At 39.4% G+C, this 15,686-nt stretch overlaps 1 protein-coding gene across 1 annotated transcript; it reads left to right on the forward strand.

Annotated features, from left to right (window-relative positions):
* Positions 1 to 440: 440 nt before the first annotated feature.
* tankl.S (TRAF family member associated NFKB activator like [provisional] S homeolog) lies at positions 441 to 14,563 on the forward strand. The gene is made up of 4 exons (XM_018250108.2): positions 441 to 620; positions 5,533 to 5,656; positions 9,980 to 10,509; positions 12,882 to 14,563. Exons 2-4 carry the CDS (start codon positions 5,545 to 5,547, stop codon positions 13,053 to 13,055), a joined length of 816 nt encoding a protein of 271 aa, XP_018105597.1. The 5' UTR covers positions 441 to 620; positions 5,533 to 5,544; the 3' UTR covers positions 13,056 to 14,563.
* The last annotated feature ends 1,123 nt before the right edge of the window (positions 14,564 to 15,686 follow it).

The following is a 15,686-nucleotide window of genomic DNA, read 5'->3' on the forward strand; positions in this document are numbered from 1 at the left end:
AATTAGCGCAGTGCTATCGAATTTGCACCTGGCTAAGTGAATTTGCCCCAAGGTAGGATATACAGGGGGTGGTTCACCAATTAACTTTTAGTATGTTATAGAATGGTTAATTCTAAGTAACTTTTTAAATTGTCTTCATCTTTACTTTTTTTTTATAGTTTAAGTTAAATGATTTGGTTTCCTCTTCTGCCCCTTTCCAGATTTCAAACGGAGGACACTGACCCCACCTAAAACAAAAATGTTAATTTAAAGGTGAACAGCCCCTTCTAGAAAAAAGACACATTTCCCACACAAGTTATGGGGCCTTTAAAATGATTAATGCTGTTTTTCATCATCTGAGTAAGGCTACATTTTATACCACTTTAATCTAGAATTGAATATGCAGAGAATTGAATGTTGTACATCTGCCCAAGTGTGAATGCACAAAGAGTGGGCTTGTGTATGATAGTATGACAGATAATCGGTATTACGTGCTAATGGCGTTTCCTGTTTTTCTGCCACACGCAGGTTTCAGTTTCATTGTTGTACGACAGGGAACTTCCCCTGAGTGTATTTAGTTTGCTCACAGTCGCAGTACTGTATAACTGTAGCAAGCAGATGGCGAGAGGAAAGGAGTAAGTGTAAGTCTCTTGTAGATACATCAATTGACACATTTTATCTGCAATATTTTGTGTTATGAATGTGTGGATTTCATAATGTTTCTCACCGATTCATTGGATGTTGCTCCCAGTGGCCTCAAAGCAGGTGCTTTTTTTGAATTCCTGGCTTGGAAGCAAGTTTTGGCAGTATAAAAACCAGATGTACTGCCAAACAAAGCCTCCTGTAGGCTGCCAGTCTATATAGAGTCTACCAAATAGGCAATTACAGCCCTTATTTGGCTTTGGGACCCCCATTTACTTTTTGCAGGCTTGTGTTGATCCCCAATGCTTTATTTATTTAAATGTAATGTGGGTAAATAAAGGTTGGGGAACAACTGAGCAAGGGAAGGCTGAGTTCCTGCATTTAAATGCATGCATATGATGTATAGTAGCGTAGTTAAGTTCTGTTTTGATCCGTACTGTAACCCTGTATGCATTGTTGATTCAGCTTACTGTACTTACAGTTTTGCCATTTGATCAAATGGTTGGAGGTGGAGAGGACAGGAAAATGAGTAAAGGGGGACAATTAATATATTGGTTGATATGGAAGTAGAATGTGGAATGTGGATACGTTCTCTTCAATAGATAAACTGAGCAATGCGCTACTCTCATTGTAAGTACAGCTCAGTTAAAGGAAATGTAAACTCTGAATACCAAGATAAACAATGTTATCAGACTTTGCAAAAAAGCATTAATATACGGCCATCACTCTTCCAAACTGTGTATGTAGCAGTTAATATTAATATTCTAGAACACATAGATAGAGAATGTCCCTTACTCTCTCCCTATCCTGATCCTGCTTGGGAATGGACACATTTGCAGGTGCAGAAGGAAGGTTATCAGCGTATAGACATTTTAATCAGTTGTCAGAGGAGGGGCTAGCTGTGCATTATGATAATCTTATTGATAATGGCGGCAGATTAAAAACTGCCGCCATGCATATGAAAAATTTTAGAGCAATGTTTTTTTATTAAGTAAGAGACTTTTGGCAAAGCAGATGATGCATTTCAAGGAATAGTGTGACCTATTCATTGGCTGTGTTTAGTTTTTGGGGCTTTCCGTGCCCTTTAAATTACAGTTATTCTCAGACAATTCTTATAATAAAGGGAAGATAATCTGAAAAGAAATGCGGTTGGTTAGATCTTAAGAATGATACAAAGTACACAACTACAAAGGCCATAAGAAGCAGTGAGGCACTGCATGCAGGACATAAATGATACATACCTACAGATTATGTTGCCATTTGCACTGGGCACTAGCCCCAGAGTTTGAAAGTCAGAATAGAGATAAAAAGGAGAGGTCCTGGAAAAAATGTAAGCAATCAAAAAAAACCATAAAAAATAATGATTTCTTTAAAGCCTCACAGTCAGTATGTATGTTAATTGCTGATCAATAACTCCAGATAGGATTTTCAGTTGCAGACTGCATTTAGAGGTTAAAAGAAAACATATAAAACAAGAAATTAATACTAAGTGATTGCTTAGAATAGCTTCTACAATAGCATAATAAAATGAAGTTAAAGAGCAACTTCCAGGGGCATAACTTTGGGAGTCCAGACCCATTCTGACCTCTCGATTTTGTGTGCAACTCACCCACCCACACACAAAATTTCGTGGTCATCAAATAAGCAAATATCTACCTGATTTTGCTTCCAAATCAGAATGATGAGATTGTTTTGAATGGGGGCCTATGAAATGGTTTTCAAACCTCTCTGATCAATATATAACCCAACAATCAATATATAGTCAGTTTTCAGCCAGATTTTGATTGGTAGTACCTCATGAGGGCTCCATGCACAAGTTTAAAAGCTGCTGCCTGACTCTGGAGTGGGCAAGTTATAATTACTGTAGATGTGCACATGGTTGCCTAGATAAAAGTGCAATCTGCAATTTCTCACTCTGGAATAGTGTGTAGGCACAAATATTCATTACAGCACCTTGGATATTTTTAAGGAACATTTCTGGTATTCATGGGCCTAAAATAACTTTTGCAATACTTCCTTAGCGTAATATTATGAAATGTTAGCAAATCACTTCTGCTAAAATCTGAATCTTCTGTAAAGGTCACATTTTCCACAAATGTGCAAGAGGAAAGCTGATCATGATCGGCACCCTAAATCCAGAACCTATTCTAAGTACCCTGGTCTCAGCTCTTGCTTCTGCCTAAAACAGCCGCCTTTCACCTTGGGAGGAACCCTCGGCTAATCGGATGCCACCAGGTCTTAATAAGAGAGGTGCCAAGCTAAGGATTCAGGATGAGCAAAGGGACAGGATAGTAAAGCAAAGTCGTTTGGGCAGAAGGTCACAGTACAAGGAGTAGACAGAATTCGTAGTCAAATCAGGCCAAGTCGGGGCAGGCAGAGTACAAGCGGAGTCAGACAGGCAAGGATCAAACCAAGAGATCAATGAGAAGGGAAACGGATTCAGAAGAGTCGATTACCAGGCAGGGGTCAGGATACAGAAGTCAGAATCGTCAAAACAGGCAGGGGTCACAACAGGTATCAAATATCAGACAGGAATTAGATCACAAGGCACCAGGAACTCACTAGGAATAAACCTATAACGGGCAATGAGAATTTGTACAAGGTCCCTTTAAATAGCATTTGAATTTCGCGCCATTGCACGCTGACATCATTACGCCAGCGCCAATGCGCCATAAGAAGAGGAAATGCGTGCCGCGCCCGCCCTAAGAAGCCAGCATTTTGGAAGAAGAGGAGCGGCGTGGCGTGCGTCCACTGGACCACCAGGATGTGTTATTACTGCTGAATTCAGAGTAGTTCCTTCAACAAGACACCTAAATGATAGTATAATATCTAAAGTATGAAAAAGTGTAGCTAAAGACTTCTAGACCGACTTCATGGGACAGTTTCACATTCAAACATAAAAAGTATTAGGCAGCCACAGAAGCATGAAACGTCTCATGTGTGTTGCCAAAAAATGGGTTATAATTGGCTATTTAGTAATCCCATGTGGACAAATGCATTTTATGCTTCCAAAACTTGCCTCCAAGACAGGAATTTAAAAATGAGCATGTCCTTTGAGGCCACTAGAAGAAACATCAAAGGTAGTGGGATCACCAATTTAGAGCTTTTAGGACATAGCAAAGTCCCTCCAGTGTCCAAGTGCAAGAGCTAGGGGAGCAGAAGTGCACCGGGAACTGTCTTTTCCTGTACCTTCAAAAGACACCACTACCCCACATAACCCCACAATATAAGACTGATCTGATCGTTTGGCCCTGGGGTAAACAATCTAATCATAGAGCTATGTAGGCCATCGTTGTGAGTATCTCATCAACCTGCAGATGTCAAAATCAAACCTCTCTGATCGATAATCAGCTAAATAAGCTGCTTACTTGTGACACTGTGCAATGATATTGTTCAGCTGTTAGGTAACCAGGTGCTGTTACAGGCTGGTAATTACATTGAACAAGAGCTAGTGAGATTCACAGGACAAGGGAAAGTGAGGGTCACTAAAAATTTAGAGTCATCGAATGGTAAGTATATAACTTATGATGGTAATTTGATTATGTAAGATAATTTAATTGAAGTTGATTTTTTTAATGGAACTTCATCTTAAAGGGATACTGTCATGGGAAAAATTTTTTTTTCAAAATGAATCAGTTAATAGTGCTGCTCCAGCAGAATTCTGCACTGAAATCCATTTCTCAAAAGAGCAAACTGATTTTTTATATTCAATTTTGAAATCTGACATGGGGCTAGACATATTGTCAATTTCCCAGCTGCCCAAGTCATGTGACTTGTGCTCTGATAAACTTCAATCACTCTTTACTGCTGTACTGCAAGTTAGAGTGATATCACCCCCTCCCTTTCCCCCCCCAGCAGCCAAAAAAAAGAACAATGGGAAGGTAACTAGATAGCAGCTCCCCAACACAAGATAACAGCTGCCTGGTAGGTCTAAGAACAACACTCAATAGTAAAAACCCATGTCCCACTGAGACACATTCAGTTACATTGAGAAGGAAAAACAGCAGCCTGCCAGAAAGCATTTCTCTCCTGAAGTGCAGGCACAAGTCACATGACCAGGGGCAGCTGGGAAATTGACAATATGTCTAGCCCCATGTCAGATTTCAAAATTGAATATAAAAAAATCTGTTTGCTCTTTTGAGAAATGGATTTCAGTGCAGAATTCTGCTGGAGTAGCACTATTAACTCATGCGTTTAGAAAAAAACATGTTTTCCCGATGACAGGATCCCTTTAAGCTTTCAGTAAATGTTGCATTTAAGCAATGTGACTTAACAACTGAACATTTGCATTAGTGCAGTACAGTACTTACTTGAGTGCCTCTACGAACAGGATGAAAAGTGAACCAAAACTGTCAGTGGTTGTTGCAGTTCCTGATTCTGTGGGTAGTTCAGCTTTGTATAACTACCTACTAGTTTTAGTCAACATTCTTAGCAAGGAGCACATTTTATTCTACTGCTGCCAAAGCTTGCTGTGAGCAGTTGGTGGGATCCCCAGGTAAGAGAGCTCAGAAATGCTCTACACTAGAACAGCAGAAATCCTTTTCTAAAATGAAAGGTAGTTTATATTAAAAAAAACTTTGCTTTACAGGTCTTTTTTTCCCCCATACAAAACGAAATCCTAATACAATCCAGATTCTGCTCTAAGCCTGTTGTGTACACATCAAAGTGCTGATATTAGTGAGGAAAACAGAAGACCATTTTTTCCGAATTAGGAAGGTTGCAGTCTAGTTATAATTTACAACATGCAGGGAAATTCCAGCGAATCTCTGTGTGTGCATATTCTCAGATAATGACTTGAGACAACAATGACAATAATGGGCTTGCTCTGAAGGTCAAGGACTTCATCATCACCCTGGTTTCAATTCTCTTTTTTGTGCCGTTCTGTACATTCTTCTTCCTGTTTCTCATCAGGCAAAGCGGGCAATGGAAGATGCATTTTTATCACTTTATGAAGAAGTCCAGGTGCTCCAAACAATATGCAGAAAACAGACTGAACTTCTTGGAAAGCTGCTTGCAGTAAAAGGTATTAGCAATGGTAAGTAAGCAAAGAAGTTCAAAAAGCAAACTTCCCTTAAAGGAGAAGGAAAGTAATTTATACTTGGGGTGCCATAAGTTAGGCATCCTCAGCTGCTTGTATTTACTTACCTGACACACTGGGTTAGTACTCCTATCAGTAGAAACCTGCACCGACCCGGGGTTCTGCCAGCAAGCACCACCAAGCGATCATCTTCACTTTTTCAATCTTCAAATTTCCCATAGCAGATGCATGTGCAGTGGAATGAAATAGCTGTCTTTTTCATTAAAGTTTTGCTTTTCACTCTACTGTGCATGCACAGCTGTGAGAAGAAAGCTCCATTATGTTATTAAGAATAACAAACAATAATAATAAGCCCAATAAAGTATATCAGATTATTGACCATAGAGTATTGTACCCTTTTCCTTTATTTTAGAGAGGAAAAACTACAGTAGAATTTCCTCTTTAGGATGGCCATGTTTTGCATAGTTTCATTGAACATGCCTATTGCCCAGTGCCGCGTACGGACGTCATTGAGCCGTGCCGGGCGCGTGCTGTCAGTACACGTCCAGGGTCATGGGTTCAATGCCCGAGTATAGGCTGTTTTACCTTGGCATTCCTGGGTGCTGATAATTTCTATTATAATACACAAAAGCCATGAATATCTTGTAAATTATATCCTTATAAACGGTGAGTTCTGATGTCATCAGTTATAAACGGTGAGTTCTGATGTCATTTCTGTCACATGACTCACTGAAATTTGTGTATTATAATAAATAAAGTAACCCCTGTTGCAAAATATGAGGATATTAGAAGTTACCCTGGAGTTCCATGACCTGTATAAAAACACTCGGCCTTCGGCCTCGTGTTTTTATATGGTCATGAAACTCCTTGGTAACTTATAATATCCTTATATTTTACAAGAGGGGGTACTTTATTCACTATATATTGATTCCTGGACTTTTGACCCTTGCCTGAACCTTTAACTTTGATCCTTTGCTGCCTGCCTATTGAATTACTGCCTGTATCCTGACCACGCTTGTTCCTGATCCCTTTTGTTACCATGAACTTGGATTAACCCTAGAGCTTCCTTCTTGGTCCGGACTTCTCTGTGCTTGGAGCCGCAAGGCCCCTGACAGTCTGCTTATCTGGGTAATGGTCCATTGGTGAGACTAAATATTTTTAGGATCCATATCTTGACTTTGCCAAGATACATTTATAGAAAAATCGCAGGATGAAGACTGCAGAAACCCTTAATTAGGCACTTCTGCAGGGAGGCTATTTAAAGGTGCTTTCCATATCTGCCTTCTGAGACATTTGGTGGGACATTCACTAAAAATCGTAGTTGCGCTGGCGTCAGCTTCGCCATGCTTCGCCATGCGTCGCCGCACTTCGCCAGGCGTATTTTCACCAGCGCTCCGCAAATTCACTAAAATCCAAAGTTGCGCTCAGGGGTAGTGTAAGGTTTCGAAGTTGCGCTAGCATTAATTCATCAAGCAAAGCGAAGGTACGCCAGCGATGGTTAATTTGCATACGGCGCCAAATTCAAATTTCAATGTAAGTATTCGTAGCAGCACTACACAAGACTGGGAAACCTTCAAAACATCAAATAAAATTTTTATTTTGCCCTACACATGTGCCCACTGTATAGTTAAGTTGCCATGAGTTAAGAAATGTAGGGGGGAAGGAGGGGAGCCCCAAAAAATGTTTCAATCTTTTTCAGCCTATCACCCATAATAAATGAAAAACGCCAGCGTTTTTTGGGACTTAGAAAAATTTTTAACTTTTTTTGAAGCAATCCCTATCTACTCTATTGCGCTTCGCCTGGTCTGAGGTGGCGAAGGAAGTCTGGCGTAAAATGTAACATTCAGAACAATCTGCGCGTTAGTGAATTTGCGGAGTTACGTTCGTTGCACAAATTTGCCAGGCGTAAGGGTGCGAAGTTACACTAGCGAATTTACGACAGCGTCCGTTAGTGAATTTGCAAAGTAACAAAAATGCCCAACGCTAGCGAATTCACGCTAGCGTTAGGCGCTTCGGCGCTTAGTGAATTTGCCCCTTGGAGTCACACCATTTGCACAAGAAAGCTGGGCCAGTATCAGGGCCTAATGGCTCTAGAAGCGGGGGAAGACCAAGGAAGAAGCACAAGACTTCCAATTAGTGGTATTACAGGGATAAGGATGTCGTGTAGTTGTATTTCAGACAAAGGTTGGCAGCAATCAGACGTGGTCAGGAATAAAGCAGAGGATCAGAAGTCCAAGAAGATAAATTAGAAGCACTTAGGAACATTAACAATTGCGACCTGATTTTGAGCATTGAACCCCTGTCTTTGTGTTTCTTTTATTTTGAATTTTTGTGCCGTTTTTGGTGATATGTTGTCAATGTGCAGTTGTTGGCTCCACTATCTTGTCTGCGAAGCAGAGCACTCCACAATGGAGCTCCTGACAGCCATTGAGTTAATTTGATCTGTTGCTCAAGGAAAGAAGGTGTAAGACTAGAACTGCAGGAGGGACAGTTATGAGAAAATATACGGATTACGGAGGGACAGTTATGAGAAAATATACGGATCCATATATCCTCTTTCATAGAATTCACATCCTCATAACTCACATATTGGCTATGAGGAGATCACATGCTTCATAATGATAACCAACAGGGCTAGCCCATACCCACCAGTTAGGCCTCGCCACAAAACCAGGCCTGAGAATGTTACCTCTTTCGCCAGAGTTTCCTTCGCCAGCTTAGACCAGGGAACTGATAAAATGAAGCTACATCCTCCTCAATCTTAGGTCAGTGACATCATATCCTGTATGTCAGAAAAGTTCTAAAAAAAAACGCTGGAGTTTTTTCATATTTTAAAGCGGGATTGCCTTCCAAATTTCCAACTATTAAACATTTTTGTATTCAATTTTTCGTAACCAATTTGAGGGGTATGCCACATTTGTTTTAGGGTGGGCTCATGTCTAGGGCATTAGAGGATCTCTTTAGTCTTTATTATGCTTCCTTGGACATTTGTAGTAAAAAGTCGCCACTTCAAGCATTTGCACCAACATCTCTAATAAAGACATATATATCACCTATATGTATCTGCCCTATTCAATTTACCTAAGCGTGAGGGTACTAACGAAGTTTTGCTAGGCAGAATTGAACGCTAGCGAAAGATCACTATGAAATGCTTGTGCTGACGAATTAAAGCTAGCGAAACTCCGCCAGCGTTCGGCTGCTGAGACGCAACTTCGCATTTTAGTGAATTAGCTTAGTGGTAACGAATTTGCGCCTGACGAAGTGTAGCTGTTCGTTCGCTGGCGAAATTAGCCTTTTAGTGAATTTGCCCCATTATATGTATAAAAGCTTGGGCCTGTGTGTATTAACTCTTTGTGTGTGTGGAAAGGTAACATTATCTTTTGATATATATTGATGCTAAATAATTAGTACAGCTAGCAGAAGAGAGTGTTTGAATGTAATTTAACCGTTTGGTGGCTGGGGTACTTGTTGAACTAGTGAAAACTAACCCTGACTACAGTAAGAGAGAGTGGTTGATGCATTGGTGTATTGTGAGATATTGACTGTTATAGAGAGCAGGAGAATAGTCACATTAGGTTTCTATCGCCTGTCAAATATAGATGGTGGCAGATAATGAATTTTCTGGGTGTTGCCATGTTTTGGGGTGTCTGATGTTGGTCTAACCCTATAAGGTGACTGTGTGTATCCCCATGTAACCGTGCCCAAGAGTCATGTGTGGCTGAGAGTCAAGTTTTCCTGACAACTTGCAGTAAATTAAGTTGCCTAAAGTATAGATAGCCAGGATAGTGTCCCCCACTGTGTGTAAGATAACTGAAGAGTTCCACTGTAATTTCCTAATTTTTTAATCTAAGAACTGTGCAATTCATTGAATTAGTAAGCAAGGCATAATAAGGGCCTGATAGAATAATGAGACAGTACCCTGGTTGAGGTAGCACGCTGGAAGATTTTGACAGATAATTTTGCAGAGGTTTGGAGGTGTCTGGGTCATATTGAGCAAATCCCTAAAACTATAGCCAAGCATCAAATGATAATGCTGTTTAGATACATCTTTAGTGGTTAATGTTCATGTATTTATATGATGGAAGCATTTATAATGTGAGATATCATATTTTCCTTAATGGAACCCTATAGGTGTTCCTCTGGGTTAAAACATGTGGTCTAGTCTATCACCAATATGTGTAGGACAGTTAAGTTTTGCTTTGTGCAAGCAGTTAAACAACACTGTCAAATGTAACCCAAAGGATAGAATTTTATAATTTTTAAAATTGTTGGACTTTCTTATAATCAATTCTATATTTATCCCATGGTTATTTATCACAGAGAAGCCCATTTCAAAGCCAATCCAATGCACTGATGTAGGAGACCCTACATGCTCGGAATATCCTTTCATCGGATTGCAAGAGAAGCAAGACTCAGTGGAATCCTCCAATACAATGGAAAATAAGAATACCAATTCTCAAACAGAAAATATTAGGGGGAAACCAAGTGTCTTGTTGGATTATGATGTGAAATTCCCACCAACCACGGACAATTTCAGTTTTCTAGCTAGCGAAGTAGATCGAGATCTTGATGTTGGTCATTCTGCCAGTGATAAAAATGGGAGAAATACTGATCTTGAATCATTTATCAAAAACTACACACCACAATTTCCAAATATTGACACCAGTGGAGAAAAAAGAACTTGTGATACCACAGCTGGAGGTCTTGACTTTTTAATTCCAGTTGGTGCAGATCTCACTATGTCCAATTTATATGACGAGGAACCTTATCTACAATCAAAGGATATATCTCTTGGAGCGTGTTTAGCACCAAAGGATCAGCATATGTTTGGAGTGAGAGGACCAGTTCAGGTATGTTAATTTGTGCTGCTGTGCTTAAATATTCAATACAGTTATGCTGGCCACACATGGGTAGAGGTGTTATCAGTAATTTTACTTCTAATATATGTCAGTTACATTAAACTGACAGATGAGCTTAGCTGAATAATTTGAAAGAAGTGAATCTCCATTAAGCTGACCATAGACGTGCAGATTTACCATATCGGACGAACATATTCAGTGCCATCTCCCAACCTGCCACTAACCATTAAGATCAAATAAAGTAGTAAAAGAACAGATCAGATGATGTTCTGCCTCTGACAGCAATCATATGATAGTTAGGTGCGACAAAAGATGGTGACAGTCTCCCACTGATATCGTCAGATCGGCAATACATGCAGAGATATTATCAGTAGCCAACACAAATTTTCTAACCTGTCCGATGGTCTAAACGCCCAGTCGCCATGGCACGAAAAATGACAGGACACTCCACGCACGCCCCGAAAATCATACGAAACTGAGATTCGTGCGATCAAATCTTTGAGTTAAATCTTTAAATCTTTAACTTTCCATTTTTATGCATCAGGCCTGAAGGGCCCGGGATTACCCCCATTTGTATTCTCTTCTCCAAAAGTTTATTTTACACAATTGCATACATAATCGGACTACAACCTAACCACTGAAGGGACCAACACCCAGCCACTGCTGCTCCCTGCTCCACCCTCAGCCAAAACCTCTCCCATTTCTCACTGGTGTGCTACTTACTCTGCTGTTAAAAACTAACCACATTCCAGAGTAGAATACATGGCAACAGAAAGGGGAGCAGTTGTAGCTTGCAGGCAGGTGGCAGGGCACAATGGGATCGACCCTGTATGTATTACAGAATTAATGGCCATACTGGGGATCATTTATATAAAAACTGGCAGTAACCCATGGCATGGGACAACAGCAAAAATTGGCACACCCCTGTACATTTGCTATACAGGGGTTGTGACCAATCAAAACACCTAGGGATGCGCCGAATCCAGGATTCTGTTCGGGATTCGGGCAGGATTCTGCCTTTTTCAGTAGTATTCGGCCGAATCCTTGTTCCTGGCCGAACCAAATTCAAATCCTAATTTGCATATGTAAATTAGGGGTGGGTAGGGAAATCACGTGATTTTCCATCACAAAAGAAGATTTTTTTCCACTTTTTCCTTTCCTGCTCCTAATTTGCATATGCAAATCAGGATTCGGATTTGGTTTGGTATTCGGCCAAATCTTTCACCAAGGATTCGGGGATTCGGCTGAATCCCAAATAGTGGATTCAGTGCATCCCTAAAAACACCATATGTCTTAGCCACAAAGGTGAAAGCAAATTACCAATTAAAGTTACCTATTTACATACGGACTTCCCATAATAAGTTGCGATATAGCCCCACAAAACAAACCAAAGAAAAAATATGTCAATGAAAGCCAAAGATAAGACAAGTGAGAAATAGAGAATAAAAAATATAAATTGAAAAAGGGGAATGGGAAAAAATAATAAAAATAAATGAATAATAATCATTAACCCAAATATGTAAAATATTATGCTATATTATAAACTTGTAGTTATGAAGTATTATCTTACACTAGTTAACAAGTAACCCATTGCAACCGATTAAAGGTTTGCTTTTATTGATCCATCTGCACAGGATTTTAAGATTGTCACTGATGGGTTGCTATGGGTTACTGCCCATGTGCAAATTTGCCTAGTGTTTAAAAATTAGCCCCTAGTGTCCATTTGCATTATCTTTATAAATGCTGATGGCTTATATACTGGATTGTGTGAAATGGTAAAACTCAAATATTTTACCAAAAACCCAGAGTACTTAATTGCCTTCTGTCATTACTGTTACATTGTGGTAGAGTTTTGATGCAACACTTCTCTTTTGACTCACTCCAACTTTTCAAAAATGTAATTTGATTCTATTTACTTCTGTGTTTCAGACTTACGTTGGAGAATAACTGGCATAGAAATTGTGCTCAACTTGTTAATATTTGCTTTATTTTATTTAATGTTCCTCTGTTGTTATACACTACACTAATGTATCATTTAGTATTCCAAGTGGTCATAAAACAGCTAAAAGGCTGACTGGTCTGGCATTCTTACTTATTGCAACAAGTATTTCACAAAATTCGCATTTTGTTGCACTATTCTGCAGATCTCAAATTTGGTATTTAAATGAAGTACCTGTTAGGTTCCCATTTACCATAGCTATCAGGCAGTGGCAAGAATGTCAGACTGAACATGAACAGGACATGGTCCTAATAGAAACATAATACATAAACAAATATGTGTGAAGTGCATTAAGCATTATATCCCTAATCTATTGAGTCTGATTACATTTGATGCTAATAATGTTCCCTTCTTTTTCTCTTAGTCGTCTTGGAGCCCAAGCTGCCTCTCTGCAGAGTGCCAGTTTGGCTGTGAAATGGATATGAATTCTGATGTTGGCTTCAGCTCTCAGATATGTGAATTCTGCCAGGCTATATTTCCAGCTGGAGCTGCAACCAAAGGAGAGTTTCTGAGACATATAACTGGGCATGTGGAATGAGCATCAACATCTGCTGACTCATAAATGAATGTACCAGTTTGGTACTGGAGTCAGAATTCTCCATGGTGACCTTAAAAATACTCTTCTGTGGCACTGTGGTTCTTTCTATCTCAATAAAGATGTAACATGGTTTTTTTTCTTTAGGTATAATGATTCAGAAGAGCCCTATCTACTGTCATATGTACAAATTATACATGTGCAGTAGTTCATTGCAACCAATCAGCTATTAGCTTTGATCATTCTAATGAGGGAGGCCCAATAAATTGTAGTATTGTGCTGTGGTTTGTTGTTTTTTCACCACATTGTGGTCCAATTACTCCCACTTGAAATATTGAGCCTATCTGTGTGAAGCTGCGCTTGAGGCCTTTGTCTAAAAGGGTAGGATGTCCTGCATAGATTTAGGGTCAGGGTACACGCTTAGATTTGGGGAGATTAGTCGCCCGGGGACAAATCACCTCTTCTTCGGGGTGATTAATCTCCCTAAACTGCCTCCCGCCAGCAGGATGGCACTTGGAGCACTTTGTTTTCCGAAGTTGCCTCACGAGGAAACTTCGGCGTTATGGCACTTCCCTCTTTGAGCACCATCCTGTCTGCGATTTACATTCTAGCTGGCGGGAGGCAGTTTGGGGAGATTAGTCACCTCAAGGAAGAGGAGATTTGTCACCAACGACTAATCTCCCCGAATCTGAGCATGTACCCTTACTCTTAAATGTGAAACCATCAAAAGGGCATTATTATGTATAACAGGAAGCAAATAGAAACAGGCTTCTGTGGTTGTGGGGCAAGAAGTGGGACTAAACTGTTATATTGGAGTTGGTTTTTATTAAAATGTTATGTCTGAAACGTATATGTTCAAAAACTCTACTTTTACTGTATGTACTATATTCTTTGTTAAGCCTATTTCATGCAGGTGCAATACCCTTGTTCCCTTTATTGCATACAGCTTTCACCAATCTCTCTCAAGAACACTGCAAGTGTTTCAAGGTTATGAAGAGTGTTAAAAGAGGATTGCAATTATTATACAGTATTTCAAACAGCATACAGTCTCAAAATTCCCATATAACAAGTTTATTATCAGGGCTACCTTATGGCTGCAGTTTTTGCTGAATTGCCCTGAATTGGGGACCTCAACAGGAAAAGTCGCCAAAATGCATTGAAGTCTATGGGTGGCAAATTTTATTGACACACGAAAAATTCAAGCAAATTTTTTTTTCACCCATTGATGTCTATGGGTTGAGATTTGGCGAAAAATTTTGCTCATTACTAGGATAGTTATTTATCATGGTCCGAATTTATCTCAATATCGGCTGCTACAAACTCCGATCTAACCCGCTCGAGTTTTTAATGCTTATTTATTACATTTTCCTGAAAATTACCTTCGTGGGAAAAGCTCAGATTTTCGCGATTATATCTGGAATTTTCCCCCAAACACTCAGAATTTTTCTGAGTTTTCACCCGAAAGCTCAGAAAACATTGTGAAATTGCCAGAAACCCCCGACACAACCAAAAATCAATGAGACTGTTCCCATTGACTTTTATGCAACCTCGACAGGTTTGAGATGCGTGTTTTTTTTATATTCGGGCTTTTTAGCAGTCGGGGTTTATAAATTCCGAAAAATTATTTTTTTTAAAAGCCTATTATAACACAAAAAATCACAAATTTTTCGGATTTTGGGTATTCAGAGCTTAGTAAATAACCCCCTAGGTGTCTAATTCTGTTGAAGATCAACCTGACTCAGCAGTGTCCACTTCATTTCTAAATAAGGAACAAGTGACTTTCTTATATATTCAATTAATTCAAAGAGAGTAGGTGTTCGCATTTAGCAAAGTAGCTAACATTAAATCACTTTGTTACACCAGGAAGCACAGATCATTTCTGAGAGATGACAATATCCTTTTAGTAAAATAATTAAGGATTATGTATAGGGTGAAAGTTACCTTTAGACATGGATACCAAAATCAATTAAAAGGGATTTTAAATCTGGTTTAATGTGTATTTTATTTTTTAATATTAAAGTTTTAAGAAATAATCACATAGGTAGCACTTACAGTGGAGCGATGGCTGGAACTCAGGGCACTGTAGACCTCTAGAACCTGTAAATATAAACTGCATAAATACATTATTAAATAATTCAATGTCAGATCCAGAAACAATTATACCCTGTGAATGTTAAGGCTAAATAAAATAATCTCCCATATTTCAGGCAAAGTGTCCTGTAATTTGATTTATAAATAGTTCGAAACACACAGACATCAGCAATCTAGATCTAAATTGTAAAATCATATTCTGCACCACTAGGGTGCAGCCTAATACTTGTAAGAAAACCACAGTTGAGGAAATTCCATGCTATACAGAGACCTAGAGCTACTGTGTGTCTTTTTATTTTTTTGTTATATTCAGGCAGGGCCGTATTTACCATAGAGACACTCAAGGGCCTGTGCCTATGGGCGGCATCTTTAAGGGGCGGCCCTTGGATGCCTATTTGGCAAATATATATATATTTTTAAAAATCAAAAAAATACCCTTTTCCTGTCGTCGGATATATTTTTAGGAAATCTGTCAACAGAGGTGGAGGGTTAGGGGGTGTTGGGTCCAAGTCCGATATACAGTTAGAAGTAAAATGGTGGGTG

The sequence above is a fragment of the Xenopus laevis genome, chromosome 2S, assembly GCF_017654675.1.
Source record: "Xenopus laevis strain J_2021 chromosome 2S, Xenopus_laevis_v10.1, whole genome shotgun sequence".
In the NCBI taxonomy this organism is placed as follows: Eukaryota; Metazoa; Chordata; class Amphibia; order Anura; family Pipidae; genus Xenopus; species Xenopus laevis.